This window comes from Sus scrofa, chromosome 6 (genome assembly GCF_054392235.1).
Source record: "Sus scrofa isolate SSC_HxYL_T2T_F1_AM1 chromosome 6, Sscrofa_HxYL_maternal_Yorkshire_Landrace_v2.0, whole genome shotgun sequence".
In the NCBI taxonomy this organism is placed as follows: domain Eukaryota; kingdom Metazoa; phylum Chordata; class Mammalia; order Artiodactyla; family Suidae; genus Sus; species Sus scrofa.
In genome coordinates this window covers 152,217,087-152,236,164 of record NC_139388.1, presented here as the reverse complement: position 1 = coordinate 152,236,164, position 19,078 = coordinate 152,217,087, and the positions used below count along the sequence as shown (strand labels likewise).

The window sequence follows — 19,078 nt, the reverse complement described above, 5'->3', positions numbered from 1 at the left end:
GATCTAAATCCCTTTCCTGGGTGTTGATAGAATAGATGTCTCATAGGCGGCTAAGGCATGAACGTGTCATCAAGCACAGGAAAATACAAGAGCATGATGGAGAGAAACTAACCATTTTTTTTTGTTCTGAGTTTTATGTAGAGCCATGGGACTGTAGAATTGCTCAGATCCTAAAGATCGCTGTCTCAGCGCCCCATCTGATACACGAGGAGACATGTTCAAAGGGGTGGCACAACCTAACCAACTCATTAGTAGAACTAGCGGGGAGCTCAGCTGGCCTGCTGCTCAGGGACGTGCATTGATCACTAGCCACACCGTCTCCTGTACCTCCTCCTCCGCCTGCTTTTTCTTTCCCTTCTTCTGTTGCTTTTGTATAGTGTCTGAGCTAAGAATGGTTTCTATATTTTTTCAAGTTTTATTGAAACAAAGAAACAAACAAGTATATGCAACAGAGACTGTATGGCTCACAAAGCCTAAAATATTTACTCTCTGATCCTTTGTATAAAAGTTTACCAACTGCTGGCCCCAGTGATTAGAAGTACTTTTCCTTTGGAACCTTAGAATCTCCTTTAGCTACTCGGAGTTCTAAGTGGTCAGATAATAAGGTTCTGTCCTGTTCTAGATCTTTTTCTCAACAAAGTCCTCTTTTTTGGCAGGATACATGAATAAAATACAGCACCTTATAAACTTTCCTTTATCTGTAATCTCTTTGATTAAATAACCCCTCGAAATTAGGAGGGCAGTTAGTGCTCTGTCCTTTAAACAGACGTGAAATTCAAGGCTCGAAGAAGTTATATCCAGTGTCACAGGAGTGGATACATAAGGGACACAGCTGGGCTAGAAGCCAGATATTTAGATTCCTCCTTGTCCAGTGGTCTTTCAAATTCAGCTGCACCTTCCTCACTTCAGGAAGTAGAATGCCACACTAAGTGCTGCTGATGTTTGACAGTGATCTGAAATGACATATCCTCTTAGGTGAAAAAAATAGTGGAAAATGTACAGATCATCTCCATGTAAGTGAACTAAACTATCTGACCCCTCCCCCCGGAAAAAAGACTCTCTTTTCCCTCCTCTCTGAGTCACCTGTGCTGTCTGCAACGGCAGCGCTTAGTTTCTGGATCCACAGGAAACCTTTGCTCAGAGTGGATTGAGATGGCCCTCACAGTCCCCTCGAGAACTTCAGTGCCTTCTCCACTATCTTTTGAATCTTTTTTTAAATTATGGTTGACTTACAGCAAAGTGATCCAGTCATACAAATATATATACATTCCTTTTCTCTTCTTTTTTTTTTTTTGCCATTTCTTGGGCCGCTCCCACGGCATATGGAGGTTCCCAGGCTAGGGGTCTCATCAGAGCTGTAGCCACTGGCCTACGCCAGAGCCACAGCAATGCCAGATCCGAGCCGCATCTGCCACCTACACCACAGCTCACAGCAACACCAGATCCTTAACCCACTGAGCAAGGGCAGGGATCAAACCCGCAACCTCATGGTTCCTAGTCAGATTCGTTAACCACTGCGCCACGACGGGAACTCCTGACATTCCTTTTCTTATATTATCTTCCATCATTGACTGTGCCAAGAGCTTGGCCATTCCCTGTGTTATACCTTAGGACCTCATGGCTTATCCATTCTGAATGAATTTTGTTTGTTTTTAACCCATAGGTTTGATAATGACTGTGAGTAAGCCCTGTTATTTTGGGAACCTCCTTCTGGGAATTGTTGGCGTGGATGTGAACCTGGCCTACATCCTTGAAGATGTGACGTATTACCAAGACTCTCTGGCTTCCTATACTTTTCTGATAGATGACAAAGGTAATCTGCTAAAACTTAATTGTAGGAACGAATGATTTCTTTAACATCCTGAAGAAATAATCTGTAGCTATTCTGATCCTAGCAAAGTGGGAAATGATAGTACTTGTAGAAAAAATGTGCCACCAAGATTACTCATTTGTCATAGAACACCACAGAGATGGCAGAATGAAACTAAAAATGATACATTTGTTTCTTTTGAATTTTGTGTTGAGGGGTAGGTAATAGGTACTTGTATCCTCAGGAAATTAGACTTGAGGATTGAATAACACATAAAATGTGATCCTTGGGGGTTTTTGGTTTTTTGGTTTGGCTTGATTTGGTTTGGTCTTGTCTATACTGTTTTCTTCAGACTTGCTGGCCCTACGTTTCATGTAATAGGCTAGAATATGTTACGAAATGGAAAGCAAATGAGAAGTACCTCCAAAATATTCTCTTTTTTTATTCGACAGATGTTTTGGTCGTTTAAGACATCTTTCTACACTTCAGGGACACGTAAAACAAAGTCAGTTTAAATGGACAGGTGTATTACAGACAGAGAAGTTGAGTGCTGGGCCTTGATCCCAAAGGAGCCCCCATTTGAGACCTGTGAAGGGCACCTTGTTAGCATCAGTACTTCCTCCAATATGTTTCCCACAGCACGTGTCTTTGTTTTCTTATTTCAGGGTATACACTTATGCACCCATCTCTTACCAGACCATACTTACTCTCAGAACCCCCCCTTCATACTGACATCATTCATTATGAAAACATCCCCAAATTTGAGTTGGTTCGGCAAAATATCCTAAGGTAAGGAGAAGGGGAGGGTCATAGCCGTTCGTTTTCCTCCGAGAATAGGACCCACTGGAGTCACATATGGCTGTTTATAATAGGATATAAAATACATATATAAATTGTTTTAATGTTATCAAAAGGGTACTCCATAATTTTTCTCTAAGAATGATAGCCACGGTTTTTGTTTATTTTGTCAAATAGGTAAGGTCCCTTAGGACCATCATTTGGGGAACCCATCTCATAAATCAAACTCTTATGTTCCCACTGCCTTTAGTTGCAAAATCAGGTATATCTTATCTCATTTTTTCAAAAAGACTCCAGTTATGCCACATTAGAAAATGCTGGCAGACTAAGAGGTGAAGTTGAGGATCAGCTGTAGAGCATGCCAGAAAATAGCTTGGCAAAGTAGTGCCCATTCCAAGTGGACAGCACAATCATCTCCGGCATTTTCTCCTGCAATAAGGAACAGATCGGGTTTTTTCCAACCGTGATACATTATTTTGGCAGAGGGTAACGTATCGAGAAATGGGTCTTTGTGCTCATCGGTTGTAAACGAATGACGGAGTGGTTTGAGACAAGTCAGTCTCTGGAAAGAATTAGAATTGGGGGTGGGGGCAGGGAAGAGAGCAAGGAAGGTTGCTGGCTCCGAGCCGACGGTGCTTTTGCAGATTTGAACGTCTCACGTTCTCTCTTTCAAACGCGATGAGCTTCACTGCCTTTCAAAATCGGGAGGTGGCCATTGACTCCCAGCATCTTCCTGGCCTTTAATTAAGTGCTTCATTTTATCTTTTGCCTGAAATATTTCATGTTGTTTGCCAACGCAGCCTCCCTCTGGGCAGCCAGATTATCGCGGTCCCTGTGAACTCCTCCCTGTCCTGGCACATAAACAAGCTGCGGGAAACTGGCAAGGAAGCCTACAATGTCAGCTACGCCTGGAAGATGGTAAGTGAGAGTAAGGCCGCCTTCCCGAGGAGCTTTGGGGCTTCTCATGCTTCTTCCTCCTGGTGCAGGAATTCTGCAGAGCTTCTGTCTGACGATGCTACTCATCAGTTTTAAAGGGATTGGACAAAGAAGAGGATCCATAGAAATTGTATATTTTTGTTTTCTTTGGTTGATAAAACCAGTCATTGTTCACGATGAAGAAATCAAACCATATACAGAAAATACAAAAGGTGGAAAGTGAACTCTGCCCTGTCCCTTCCAGACTTTGACCTCCCATCTCCCAGAAGTAACCCCTTTGATCACATTCCAGAAAATGGTTATCCAGACACAGGCCTGCACTTCTGTATTTCTGTGTGTGTCTCTGCGCCCGTGTGCACACACAAACTGTAACAGCTCTGTATGTTGCGTTATATAGATGGCCCAGATTTCTTTAAACAATCCCTTATTAATACACATTTACATTAGAGTGTGTCTAGTTTGTTTTTATCCTTTTCTTTTTCTTCTCTTTCTTTTGGGGGGGGTTGGTCTTTTTGCCATTTCTTGGGCCGCTCTCGCCGCATATGGAGGGTCCCAGGCTAGGGGTCGAATTGGAGCCGTACCTGCCGGCCTACACCACAGCCACAGCAGCGCCAAATTCGAGCCACATCTGCAACCTCCACCATAGCTCACGGCAACGCCGGATCCTTAACCCACTGAGCAAGGCCAGGGATCGAACCCGCAACCTCATGGTTCCTAGTCAGATTCGTTAACCACTGAGTCACAACGAGAACTCCGGGATCTCCTGTTTTTATCCTTTTTCAACTCAGATCAGGAAGGTTGGAAGTTTAAAAGAACATGAATGCATACATGTCCTCTTTGGACGTTCTCCAAGGAGAAGAAGCATTTAGATTAGAATTTGGATTATTCCCAAGCATCACAAGCAGACTGACAGTTTGGCCCTAACTGTAGCATCCACTTCAGCTTTCTGAAGAATCATAGAGAAATAGAATCTAACACACACTGTCCATCTAAATTATGTTTTTGTCCTTTCCTCCCTCTTCCGAGCAGAGTATAACAGTGCTCCCATCGGGCCCTACATACTGTAATTGACCAAAGAAAGAGCAGACTTTGATTGTTATCATCAAATATTAATCATTAAACTTAAAATGCAGTCATACTTGAGATTCCCTTGGCAGGCTACATCTGGAGCTTCACCTGTCATTGGCTCCAACTGGCTCTGGTTCTTCAACCCTTTAAGAACTGCTTATTGAACACTGTGAGCTAAGAAGCCTAAGAAGAATGATACTCTCTCTGCCCTCATCAAGCATCCAGCTTAGCAGTGGATGCCAATAATTCAACCACTCTGAACAATGTCTGCATAGGAATGATAGGAATTAGGAGTTGCCAACATGCCTTTACACATGACTCTCCTCTGACTTTCTTGTTTGGTTCTTAAAACATCAGATGGCAACAGTGATCTCTAAACATGGAGATGAAAAGTAAACAAAATAATAAATGAAACCACTTGAGAAACTTACATTTACAAGCCTAATGCTACCGATATTTTATTGATAATACAGATTTGGAACAGGTTAAAGTCTGTTTTGAAACTCTCCGAGTCAGCTTGTTTTCAGGAATGTTTTTGAGAATAATTGCACCGTCTGCCCTTATTATAAATATACAGTTTTTAAATAAAGACCAGTTGCTTTTCACATCAAAAACAGTGAGTCAGACGCAAGAATTCTGAATTTTAAAAATACTTTTATATTTGAAATAGACGATTATTTACCTACTTTATCGTGATTGAAAGCAACTTGGTTACATCCTGGGAAAATAGCTACACTAACATTTGTTGGCACCAACAGAGAAGAAAGGAAATGGAGGCATTTTAAGACTTTCTTTGTACAATGAATGTACCTAATGTTAGCATTTTGAAAAGAAGTAGTATCTTCTTAAGAAGAGCCATTCTTCAGTGATACTGGTAAATTCTGGCCACTCTGCTCAGCCAAGTGGATATAATCATGCAATCACTTCAGGTAGAAATGTTCAATTTCTCAGACTTCTGAAATTGTCAAGAACATCACTATGAAGTAAACAAAATTAAAGAGGTAGAGTTCCCGTTGTGGCTCAGCAGGTTAAGAACCCAGCTAGTATTCACAAGGATTCAGGTTCAATCCCTGGCCTCAATGGGTTGGGGATCCAGCATTGCCACAAGGTGTGCTGTAGGTCACAGCCGTGGCTCAGATCTGGAGTTGCTGTGGCTGTGGTGTAGGCCGGCAGTTGTAGCTCCGATTCGACTAGCCCTGGAACTTCCATATGCCACAAGTGCAGCCCTTGTAAAAAGGAAAACAATTGAATAATTAATTAATTAATTCAAGAGGTAATAAATGAGTTTGAAGGCTTGTCTGGTTACCCAGCAATAAGAACAAGAATTTTTCAGCTGTCTTTAGTTAAACTTGGGGGGGGTGGCAGAAATAGGTACTTATCTTGTCCTCAGGAAGTAGATTCTTTTACTAAATATAATTTAAGTAGGTTTAATTACGTTGATCATAATTGGTGAAACTGCTTAGCATCCAGAGATAGATCAGATACTGAATTATTTCACTGAATTAATTTGAATGTAACCTAGGAGAATATGTTAGCATCATTAAGAGATGACTCCTCTGTCACTGTGAAACCCAAGTCCATCTTGGAGCATTGGAGCAGGCTGCATGCTCTGATAGAAGGCTATATTGACTGTCGGAAGGTACTGCAATATTCCTGTGTTACACAGGCATGATTCACTTCAGAACATGAATCCCAAGGACCATCAGTGAAAACAAACCAAACAGAAAACACTCCCCCAGTCATGGAGAGTTCTTCTAGGTAGATTATACATAGTTCCTTAATGCAAAGACTATTTCAGCTAAGAACACAATAGGAAGATTTGTTTTGAAATCTGTTTTCTGGGAATTCCCGTCATGGCTCACTGGTTAACGAACCCGACTAAGATCCATGAGGACGCTGGTTCAATCCCTGGCCTTGCCCAGTGGGTTAAGGATCTAGCATTGCTGTGAGCTGTGGTGTAGGTTGCAGACGAGTCTCAGCTCCCCAGTTGGTGTGGCTGTGACATAGGCTGGCAGCTGTAGCTCCGATTTGACTCCTAGCCTGGGAAGCTCCACATGCTGTGGGTGCACCATAGAAAGACAAAAAAAAAAAAAAAGAGAGAGAGAGAGAGAGAAAAAAGAAATCTGTTTTCCTTTCCAGTTAAGAACAATTTATAAGGTTTTCCTTTTAGATATTAGGGGTAAGTTTTTTTTCTCTTACAGAATTGACCCAATTATAAAATTAGATATTCTGGTCATTCTGGTAAAGTTTTTGTCTTTTGGTTCTTTAGACTATGGAACACAGGAAATAAACTCAAAGCATGACTGTGCGATGGGAAGAGGAGTAATATGTAAATGCCACTTCAGAATGCCACTCTGTTGCTTCCTAATTTGTTAGATAGAGGAAGAAGATTTAATTTGCTAATCTAGTTGAATATCTTTGGCAGCGGTACTTGAAAGCAGTTCCAGGAAGATGCCAATTTTCCCTGTGTGTAAAAATATTTTGCAACCATTCTCATAAACACTATATTACACTTAAGTCTAACCACCCTGGTTAAAAATTTTCTCCTTGATCAATAAGTAAATCCTTTGAGCTGCTTTGGTTCTAAATATCCCTAGGCTCTGACTTGGCTGGTTATTGCTCTTTTCATTTATTTATAAACCATCTTTTAAGTAGATTCCATTCATCTCCTAATAGAATGGACCTCCAGAAGTTTATCTTCCATATGTGTGTGTGTGTGTGTGTGTGTGTGTTTTGCTTTTTAGGGCCCCACACACAGCATGTGGAGGTTCCCAGGGGTTGAATAGGAGCTACAGCTGCCAGCCTGTACCACAGCCACAGCAATTCAGGATCCAAGCTTTGTCTGTGACCTACACCACAGCTCACAGCAATACCAGGTACCTAACCCATTGAGCGAGGCTAGGGATCGAACCCGTCACCTCGTGGTTACTAGTCGGATTCATTTCTGCTGCACCACAACAGGAACTCCTAGCTTTTTTATATTTTTAAATCAACGATCTAGTACAAAGTAGGTTGACTTAACTTTTGAGTCATTGATAGACATTTTTTCCACCAAATTTTATTCAAGCATCAGTTTCTAGGAGCAAAGTGAATTTGAAAGTACTCCTGTCCCTATATATGAGCTTAAATTAGGCCCAGCTACAACACAGGTGCCTTTCCCGGTCCAGAAAAGACAAGTCAGGCCAGCTTTGCAAGGGAGCCATAGAATTGGCTCCGAATCTCAGATTCTAGTCACCTCTAGCTGGGAGAAGGGAGAGCGTTCGCTGGGAATAGAATGCGTAAACCAGATTCTATATGAGCTGCTTGTGTGAAGTCATAATTAGCATTTAGAATAGGCAGTTCTCAGGACACTCATTGCAAAACCAACTATATATTTTAAACTGCATTTCAAACCCAAGCAGAAGTAAGTATTGCATTCTTATGCCATGTTCCAACTTGTATCCATCAGCTTAAATAAGCAGAAGAGGACTAGGGTCACTATTCAAGGGACTATTTTCTTTTTTGGTTTTTGTTGTCGTTGTTTGGGTTTTTGTTTTGTTTTCTTTTTAGGGCTCCACCTATAGCAGATAGCATTCCCGGACTATAGGTCAAATCAGAGCTGCCCGCCTATATCACAGCTACAGCAGCAGTGGGATCCGAGCCACATCTGTGACCTACACCACAGCTCAGAGCAACGTCAGATCCTTAACCCATGGAGCAAGGCCAGGGATCAAATCTGCATCCTGGAGTTCCCATCGTGGCTCAGTGGTTAATGAATCTGATTAGGAACCATGAAGTTGCGGGTTCGATCCCTGGCCTCGCTCCGTGGGTCAAGGATCTGGCATTGCCATGAGCTGTGGTGTAGGTCGCAGATGTGGCTCGGCTCCCGTGTTGCTGTGGCTCTGGCGTAGGCCAGCAGCTACAGCTCCGATTCGACCCCTAGCCTGGGGACCTCCATGTGCCAAGGGTGCGACCCTAGAAAAGACAAAAAAAAAAAAATCTGCATCCTGTGGATACTAGTTAGATTCATTTGCGCTGTGCCACACCGGGAACTCCTCAAAGGGACTATTTTCTATTCCCTTCATTAGCTCCATGATTTTCTGTTACCTACATTAACTTTCCTCAATCAAGAAGGAAAATAAAACGTGTAATCCTTTGGCGGGGCTCTTTCTGCCCATCTTCACGTCTTCCATTCACTCATCGAATATTTTCCTTGTGGATTAGAAGGCAGAGATGATAATGTAGGCAAAGTCACACCCCCAGGAAGGAACGTTCATGTTCTGTACTCTAATTTCTTTTATTTTTCCAGGTCCAAGACACCTCCTTTATTCTCTGTATCGTGGTCATACAACCAGAAATACCTGTCAAACAGCTGAAGAACCTCAACACTGTCCCCAGCAGCAAGTTGCTGTACCACCGGCTGGACCTCTTGGGCCAGCCCAGTGCTTGTCTCCACTTCAAACAGCTGGCCACTCTAGGTAAAGCCCAGCCCATCTCAGCTCCCTCTGTGCTCTTCCTCATCACAGCTCACCACGAGCGGCGGTTCAAATCCAGCAGTTGAATGCCTCTGGTGCCCATGTGACAATCCCCCTGCAAAAACGATCCGAGGCCTTGCCTTGTATCGGGTGCTCCATCAGACCCTGAGAGGAGGATTTGTGGGTGGGTGATGCATTAAGGATGACCTCTTAGAAGCCACTGTCAGACAAAAAAAAAAAAAAAAAAAAAAAAGGAGTTCCCATCGTGGCGCAGTGGTTAACGAATCCGACTAGGAACCATGAGGTTGCGGGTTCGGTCCCTGCCCTTGTTCAGTGGGTTAACGATCTGGTGTTGCCGTGAGCTGTGGTGTAGGTTGCAGACACAGCTCGGATCCTGCGTTGCTGTGGCTCTGGCATAGGCCGGTGGCTACGGCTCCGATTCAACCCCTAGCCTGGGAACCTCCATATGCCGTGGGAGCGGCCCAAAGAAATAGCAAAAAGACAAAAAAAAAAAAGAAGCCACTGTCAAGGATGTGAGGGAAACAGGCCAATCAAGGAGGAGAAGTCAAATGAGAGTTTGATTTTAGGTGAAAGTCCAGCCTGAACCTAGTCTGCGGTGTGGAGGTTGCTTTGGAGTGTACATTTCATTGCAGAATTTTCCCAGGCTGAAGAAAGGGAGCTGGACTTGCCTTAGTCACATGCAGCTTTCTGCTAGTGCTGGGCAAAGGGGTCTTAGTGGCCCAAAGAGTGTCCCTCCAAGGGAGTCACTCGAGGCAAGCTCAGATACGAGGACCCACAGGGATCCTGGGTAGAAGGTGGAGACGTGGTAAAGGTTGACCGGGGGCCGCATACCTGTATATCCTTTTAGCATTCTACAGCTAGTCTTCAAAAGAGCTGAGGAAATAGGCCCATAATTCAAAGGTAGCAAAAAGGAATTCATATTTGTTATGTGCCCCATGTGTTACATCATCATCTGAACTGACCTATTACAGGTGAGGATGTTGGCTTTAACAAAATGCGTAACTTTTCCAAGGAAACCAGGCTGAGATGTGGTTCATGCTTCTCCAAGCCTGCAGCCGCCTCTCATTGCGGGCCGCCCTGGGCCAGGCACATAGGAGGTGTCTGTGGAGTATGTTGTCGGTACAGCCCAGTATCCTTACAGTGCTGTAGAACCGGCATTCTCTCTTTCACTGTTGAAAATACTTAGGGTATGGAATTGCCATCATGGCTCAGCAGAAATGAGGACACAGGTTCGATCCCTGACCTTGCTCAGTGTGTTAAGGATCTGGCATTGCTGTGAGCTAGGGCGTAGGTCGCAGATGGGGTATAGGTCGTAGATGTGGCTTAGGTCTGGCATGACTGTGGCTGTGGTGTAGGCTGGCAACTGCACCTGCAATTTGACCCCTAGCCTGGGAACTTCCATGTGCCACAGTTGCGGTCCTAAAAAGCAAAAAAGAAAAAAGTAAAATACTTAGGGTTCAGACAGTGAATATGAATCATTAGACAGCTGGCAAACCGAGTAGAGGGGGCACAGATGGGAAGAGAGCCAAAGTCCCTTGTCTCTAGGTTCCAAATGAGAGTGCTTGCATTTGGGTTTCTCTCTTCAATTCCATCCCACAGACTTTCTGCCTGGATATGAGGTCAAGAAAACAGGCCAGACTGATTAGTCTCATCTATGGCACATTCCAGCTTGGAGAGAGCCAGAGATGTCTACATGGATCTCTTGGTTTCTTGTTTTTTTTTTGGGGGGGGGGGGAAGATTGCCTTTTATTTCTATGCAAAAGAGCACGTGTGTCTTTAATTCATTTGATTTTATGGCTGCACCCATGGCCCATGGAGGCTCCCAGGCCACAGACTGAATCTGAGCTGCAGCTGCAGCAATGCCATATCCATTCACCCACTGCGCTGGACTAGGGATTGAACCTGCACCTCCGCAGCCACCGGAGCCACTGCAATCGGATTCTTAACCAACTTTACCACAGCAGGAACTCCTAATTCATATTTTTAAGAACTGCTTCCTGCAAAGCTAAGATATGCATGATTCTTTTAGCTACTATGGGAGCTAGCTGAACAGTACTACACTGCTGATAAAAAGGTGGTCACTATTTTTAAACAATACAGTGAAGTGCAGCGGTTTTTCTTGATGAGACAGAAGCGCAAGCTTGGGGGAGGAGTGGGTTTTTGTTGCTGTTATTGTTTCTTTTGGGGCTGCCCCTCAGCATATAGCGTTCCCACACCTGGCATCAGATCCCAGCCGCAACTGCAGTAATGTCAGACCCTCTAACCCACTGTGCCAGGCCAACGATCAAACCTGTGTCCTGGCACTAGGAGATGCTGCCAAGCCCATTGCACCACATTGGGAACTCCAAGCCTAGATTTTTTATTTCCTTTGGATAATAATGCCTTATACCTACACTGTCCAATATGGTAGCCACTGGCCACATGTGGCTATCGAGTCCTTAAAATATGACTAGACCTGGAGTTCCCATCATGGCTCAGTGGAAACAAATCTCACTAGCATCCTTGAGGACGAAGATTTGATCCCTGGCCTTGCTCAGTGGGTTAAGTATCTGGCATTGCCATGGGCTGTGGTGTAGGTCACAGACTCGGCTCACATCTCACAGTGCTGTGGCTGTAGTATAGGCTGGGGCTACAACTCCGATTTGACCCCTAGACTGGGAACTTCCATAGGCTGCAGCTGTGACCCTGAAATGACCCAAAAAAAAAAAAAAAAAAAAAAAAAAGACGACTAGACCAAGTTGAGATTTACTGAAAAAGTATATTTTCATACTTAATTTTTTCATACTTAATTTTTTGCATTGATTACATGTTAAAGTGATAAATGTTTTAGATATATTCGATTCCACAAAATAAACTAGTAAGATTAACTAGTTTGTTTTTGCTTTTCTTCATGTGGCTACTGGAAAATTTTATTGCATTTGGGGGTAGCACTGTATTTTAGTTGAACAGTGCACCTTGCAGAGATGCTCAGAAAATGAGAGCTTATCAACTCCGGTACTTTACTCAGGACTATCGGTCTGATCCTGGGTCATACAGACAGTGTCTAACTTTTACTGGGTGCTCTTTCCCCTGTGCCCACCCAGCTTCACGTTGGCCATAGAATCCCCCCAGGACAATGTTTAGAGGGGTCGCTGAGGGCAGTTTAGTATCAGTTGGTAATGAAATGAAGCAAGATAATTGAAAATTTTTTTAAAAGAAATGGAAAATAAGAGAAACAATAGCAAATGAGTGGTTTCCATCTAATCTCACTCATGACGGGGATTTTTGAGGCAGGGTGTTAAATACATGTCAGAGTTCCCTCCTTTCAAGAGACCTGAAGGAAGGGACATTGTCTTTCTTGGTGCACAAAGAGAAATTTTAAGAGTACACCATCCAGTGCAGTTAAGTACACTAGTACGTATATACGTGAGTCTTGGACATGAGCTATATGCCTAGCTCTTAGACCTTAAGCTTCGGGTCCTCTATCTGGGTTTTTTTTCTCTCCTTCAATCCATCTTCCTGTACCAGCCTTTTCAAAAATGCCCAGTCTCTTTCCCTACAAGAAACACCCACTCCCCAAGTTCTCGCTTCTCCCCTTCCCCTGGCCCAACTCTGGTCGCTGAGGTATTTCTTGTATTCTTGTATTCTTTTTCTTTTTTTCTTTTGGCCTCGCCCATGGCCCATGGAAGTCCCCAGGCCAGGGATCTCACCCACACCACAGCTTCAGCAATGCTGGATCCTTAATCCACTGCGCCACAAGGGAACTTCCGTGTTAATCTTATTATTTTCCTCTTTTTTTCTTCAGTCTTGTCTCTCCACCTGGGTCCTAAGCTCTTGGCATTCCAGGACAGTTCTCTCTGTCCCTGGCACATCTTGCACAGGCAGCCCCCTGAGCATATGCACATGAATTCGCAGCATGCTCCAGGCAACCTCTGGTTTTCTTCCTCTTGATATATACAAAATAGTTATCTCCCAGGCTATACCAAAATGATATGAGAATTAAATGAGACAGCATTCCTGGAAGCAGCATCTTCTGGTACAGGCAGACTAGGTAATTCTGATCCTTCCTACTGAGTTCAACCAAAAATCCAAAAATCCTTTCAAAAAGTATCCAAGAACTAACCTGATCAGTAGTGGACAAAGTCCAGGAGAATATAAGAACCCAAAGAAGAAAGCTGCTTTTACAGAGCACATATTTACCAATCCAGAAGAAACAGCTCTGAAATTAGCTTTGGATAGCTTCTTAGGGTAAGGGAGAGAGGCAGAAATCAAATTCAAGGTCTCAAAAAGGTAGAGACTAATAAGTGAAACTGCTCCCTTCCACCACCCCCACATGCATGCTTTTAGCAGAGGTCCCAAAGGACTGTATCTTTAGGGTAAGGGTGAACTGGAACTAAATCTGCTCATAACTTGCAATTCCTGTGGTCTGAGTTGTCTAAGGAACCTCACGTATTAACTTATCATGGACCAGGCGAGTGCCAAAGTCTCACTGTAAAGCACGTGAGCCAGCCTCCTGTCTCCTTACTGGGAATGGTTTCCGCCTTATCATCCTGCCTCATCCTGGGGTGTGGCACCTGACAGAATCAAGCAACAGTTCTTTCTGGAGGAAGATATTCCCATCCTGTTGGGCCTCAACAACTATGCAACTTTGTTTTTAAGTACAATGCCCAGCACAGTCAGAGATAACCAGGCCACAAGCAAAGAAGACACCATGAGTGAAAACTAACAAAAGCAATGGGAAAGGACCTGCAGATTTAAATGACGAAGGGCAGGTGATAGTGCTTTCTACAGCTTTTAAAAATATACAACTAAAAATATACAACTGAAGAGTAGAAAATTTCAAAGACAGGGAGTTCCCGTCGTGGCGCAGTGGTTAACGAATCGAACTAGGAACCATGAGGTTGCGGGTTCGGTCCCTGCCCTTGCTCAGTGGGTTAAGGATCCGGCGTTGCCGTGAGCTGTGGTGTAGGTTGCAGACGCAGCTCGGATCTCGCGTTGCTGTGGCTCTGGCATAGGCTGGCAGCTACAGCTCCGATTTGACCCCTAGCCTGGGAACCTCCATATGCCGCGGGAGCGGCCCAAAGAAATAGCAAAAAGCCAAAAAGCAAAAAAAAAAAAAAAAAAAAAAAAAAAAAAAAAAAAAAGAAAGAAAATTTCAAAGACAAAGATGTAAGGTTTTTGCTTCATAACATTCATCAGGAGGATTTCTGGGCTTTTTCTCTTAGATAAGACCAACCATTAAATATGTATACGTTAGCTACTCCATGAACACAGCTTTTGTTTACATCATGTTTGGTGTTCCCCACCTGCGAAAATATTTTTTAGTTGGTTTTTGCATCAACTCTACTCTTTTTTTTTTTTTTTTTGTCTTTTTATCTTTTTGCCATTTCTTGGGCCGCTCCCACGGCATATGGAGGTTCCCAGGCAAGGGGTCTAATCGGAGCTATAGCTGCCAGCCTACGCCAGAGCCACAGCAACGCGGGATCCAAGCTGCATCTTCGGCCTACACCACAGCTCACGGCACCGCCAGATCATTAACCCACTGAGCAAGGGCAGGGATCGAACCTGCAGCCTCATGGTTCCTAGTCCGATTCGTTAACCACTGCGCCACGACGGGAACTCCATCAACTCTTCAGTTTTTCCTTCTTCCTCAATAATCCTACTAAGCTGAACAAGAAGAATTAATATGTACAATGCACTTGACATGTGCAAACACTATTCAAAATGTTTTAGCTGTTAACTCATTTGCTTTGCATATATTAACCAATATAATTCTCACCATTGCTCTGTAGGTTGGTGTTAATATCCACCCCCCCTGCCCCCACCCCGCACAGTAAAGCACCACATGTACTACCATCACATCACACAGCCAGGGAACAGTGGAACCCAGGTTTGAGCCCGTCTGGCTCCATGTCATATGCTACTTCCCTGAGCCTAGTAAGTGTGAGATGTTATATGTAGTTCTGAGCTTGTTGAACATTTGCCACTTTCAGCACTTACATCTCTTCAGGTTCCCACACGACTGTAAACTCCCTGCAGGGAGAGGATCTGGCCTTCTTCCTTCCCAGCTCCTTTCGGGGTGGAGGTCTTTGCTTTCCTTACGGAAGACTTCCCCTAAGCCACCGCAGCTGGCAGGTTGGCAGAGCCTTGGTCGTGTCTTTGTTGGAGCCTGAGATGCAGGCTCCGTGTTCTCAGGCCTGCTTTGTTTGCTTCTCTTTCAGAAAGTCCAACTGTCATGCTGTCTGCTGGCAGCTTTTCCTCCCCCTACGAACACCTCAGCCAGCCGGAGACCAAGCGCATGGTGGAACACTACACAGCCTATCTCAGCGACAACACCCGCCTTATTGCCAACCCGGGGCTCAAAGTGAGTGCTGGCCTGGGGCTCCATTTCTGCAGGCCCGGGGGTGGGGGGGAGTGCTGGCAGTGACTCTTTGAAGAGGAAAGCTGGGCTCTGGATCTGTGCCTCTCAGCTGGAGAGCCAGAAAGGCAGAGGGTGGCCCAGGGGACGCTGGATGGTGATGACCCTTCTGATGGATTAAGAAGCCCTGTGGGCCAGATGAAGAATCTCTTTCAGGCCTTAGATGCACTAGGGATTTTCTAGGTAGGGGGTGTGAGTTAGAGACCAGTGGAACTTTCCCAGGGGAACGAAGTAAAGTGCCCCTACTGTCTGTTGAGATAAGTACGATGAAGTATAAGAAGCAGAGATTCAGTGGGGGGGGGCGGTCGGGGGAGGGGTGTGTGTATGTGTGTGTTTAATGCTGCACTATAGGATCTTTCCTCTTAAACATGGACAGCCTAGCTAGGATGAAAAATTGAGAGAATCACACATCCACTGGCTATATTTCAGTAAGCTTTTGTTTTCATCAAGTTTGGCTGTATCCATCTGCCGTGGCAAGATTTTTAAGAAGTAATTGGGCTTGGCTTCTCTGCAAGAGAGCTTTGGGAAGCTCTGCCAGCAGGCCGTTCTCTTTTCATGTGAGTCTTAAAGGATCCCTGCTATGTCTCCCTTTGTTTCCCAGTTCTCTGTCAGAAATGAAGTAATGGCTACCAGCCACGTCACAGATGAATGGATGACACAAATGGAAATGAGTAGCCTGAATACGTACATTGTCCGCCGTTACATAGCAACGCCCAATGGCGTCCTCAGAATTTATCCTGGTTCCCTCATGGACAAAGCATTTGATCCCACTCGAAGACAATGGTGAGTTTTCGGGGCTTCCGTGATCAAAGGTTCCCCCCAATCCTGAAGGGACATGATAAGTACATAGAATAAAGCAACTTCAGGCGATCATATTTAAAGAAGATACTTTGATGGCAATGAAAATCTGTTTTTGAAGAGTTTTTTAAATGTAGTATTAACAATAGCTTTGTGGGTTTCCTCTGTCAACAGTAGCTCTTTGTGGCACTTTTGAGATGGAACTGCTTTATGCTTGGCCATTGCAGTTCCTAGCAGTTTGATCCCCACCTTGTAGGTAGTGTCCACAGTGGTGACACTGCCTGTGATTATGGCACCCAGTTATAGCTCTTATGTGACCTATGAAAAATGGGGACACATGAAAAACACCTTTTTATCTCTGGGCTTTATTTTTACTCTGTTTGTCAAAAACAAGAGCTAGTCAGGTGGTAAAACAGCATCCTGGGCATAAAAACAGGATTTCTAGTCTCAGGCTGCTTATTAACTGAGTCATGGTGAGTCGGCTATTACTGTGACCACCTGTTCCTCCATCCTTACCAACCCAAGGTGCGTTTTAATGTGCCACATTGAAGTTGTTTCTATCTCTCTTACTCATTTTTATTTTAGCCACTAAAACATCTGTACTAATAGAGCGTATTAAAAGTTCACATGTATATTGAATTCAGTGTCTTCTTTAAAAGAGAATTTCAGATTTTCTTGACCTCTTGTGTTGATGCTACTACCATCAGACATAAAAGGTAGGGATCCTTTTGAATAGGAATGGAACCTAGACACAGTTGATAATATGTTTTAGGGTTACAAGCTGTCTTTTCTTTGACATTTACAGAATGTGCTTCATGCCCTAAAATAACGTGACTTTCTTTCGTCCCCATAGGTATCTTCATGCAGTAGCTAATCCAGGTTTAATTTCCTTGACCGGCCCTTACTTAGATGTTGGAGGAGCTGGCTATGTAGTGACCATCAGTCATACAATCCATTCTTCCAGGTAATATTTCCCTTAATTTTGGGCTCAGCTCTTAAAACACTTCAAGGAGATTTTGAACATTTCAATAGAAGAGTGGACACCACGAATTAGTGGCAAAAGTTTGACCTCCGATGGGAGGGAAGCTGTGGTTTGAATATCTTCTTTAGCTGTGACATCTCGGATTTCCTGCGCTTCCTCCTCTGGTCTGTAAAATGAAGACAATACTTACAAGATTATCGTGTGATTGCGTCAATCAAAAGTGCCTAGCCCTGTTTTGGCCATGAGGGTGCTTGGGAAGAGAATTGGAAAAAAAAGATGTTAGATTCCATAGAGCAGCCGTTCCTAGAAATGCCAGTCCTAAGTCAGTCAAAGAAGTAGCACCAACGGCCTGCCAATTATTACTATCAGAGAGTGTTTTCCAAGCACAGAGTAGTTTTAGTGAAGGAAAAAAAAGCATCAAGGCATGAGATGGTTACCTTTTGTATTTGGCTCTCTTTAGAATTACACAAGAGGTTTTTGTTGTTGTTGCTGTTGTTGTTGTTATGGTTTTGTTGCTGTTTCTACTTTGTCCTTGCAGTCTCTTGAAAAATGAAAAGGCATTTTGAAAAAAAATTGATCTTCCAGGAATGCTCTAAAATGTCAGTATCCCTGTAAATATATTTAGGGCGTTTTATATTTCAGGCTTTTGAGGTTTTGTTCCTTAAGCTATAAATGTCAGTGAAATGCTGGGTGGAGAGGCAAGTCAAACATGTTGTTTTAATTCCTGTAGCTGTTTTTCCCTAGCAACCGAGAAAGGCCATATTTCGACTGGTATCTGTAATGATGCTTTAAAATTTATGGGAGACAGCTTTCCTTGCTTAACTTGTGCTTTTCACCGGTGCTCATTATATGTCAAATGATTGACATTCCGTATTCTTCGAACGCACGCTCATTGGAAGCAGGACTGTGTGGAGTTTCAGTATCATGAGCAGGGCCCTGCCGCCAGCCAAATATTGGTTTCTTTTCAAGACGTGGTTATCTGTTTGGCTCCATCACATATAAACAAGTAAACATTCGTTTAGAACAGATCTTTTCCATGTTTTCATTAACAGACCATCTGTAAGGCATACGCCTGCTATTGTCTGAACAGCAAAACTTGTCATCCAGCCCATATATTCTAATCAAGTGAGCACAAATTAAACAAAGGTGCTTTCTTTGAGTGGACAGCAGTCACCTCGATCTTCAATGATGGTGACACAGGCCAGAATCGGGCTCTTAAAGATGTTCTCGTGGGAGCTGGAAGAGAATGCCTACCCATGTATATGCCTTTCTCAGTCTTTGCCACTCCAGCCAGCTTTTTCCACCTGCCCACTTGTGATCAAGAGCCATTTGCTTTTCTTCCTACAGGGTTCTTTTTGTTGCACAGGTGGGGGCGTGGTCCCAGAGAGATGCAGATTTTTATGCTCGTATGCATATTTTTGCTAGATTTTAAATGGGTGGAAGAATTTTCATTTAGCTAATTTACAGATATTTATGGCGTCAGTCCAAATGAAGCATGATGGAAATATCACGGGCTTTCAAGTTGGAGAAAAATCTGGGTTCAATTCGCTTATGTGGTTACTCTTTACAGAGTGTTTAATGTACAGAAGTTTAGCTGTTCACATTTAACAAGAGGTAAATATCCCTTTAAATCCTGAATCCTGTCCATCAGTCACCCAGTGAGAGTGTATTGCAGGAATAAGTGTCTGTTCTTGCCACGATCAACCCACCATCCCTTGGACTTGAGCATTTGAACATTTTCCTTAGCAGAGCGTGTTTTTATTATTTAAAGCCATGTATTTCATTCACCATAGTTTAGAAAGTAAGTCACCTAC

The 19,078-nt window shown here is 43.7% G+C and overlaps 1 protein-coding gene across 9 annotated transcripts in view; it reads left to right on the top strand.

The window, feature by feature from the left end:
• The window catches only part of CACHD1 (cache domain containing 1), a 404,129-nt gene that overhangs the window by 358,840 nt on the left and 26,211 nt on the right, over positions 1-19,078 (top strand). For 8 of the 9 annotated variants that reach the window (XM_084964826.1, XM_084964829.1, XM_084964828.1 and 5 more), the window contains 7 exons: positions 1,664-1,813; positions 2,476-2,599; positions 3,409-3,526; positions 8,901-9,069; positions 15,288-15,430; positions 16,086-16,267; positions 17,136-17,246. In XM_084964826.1, coding sequence (XP_084820952.1) covers positions 1,664-1,813; positions 2,476-2,599; positions 3,409-3,526; positions 8,901-9,069; positions 15,288-15,430; positions 16,086-16,267; positions 17,136-17,246 — 997 coding nt within the window. Of the gene's footprint in view, positions 1-1,663; positions 1,814-2,475; positions 2,600-3,408; positions 3,527-8,900; positions 9,283-9,585; positions 11,956-15,287; positions 15,431-16,085; positions 16,268-17,135; positions 17,247-19,078 lie in introns of those variants that run through there. The other variant, XR_014808082.1, reaches the window with a different exon arrangement.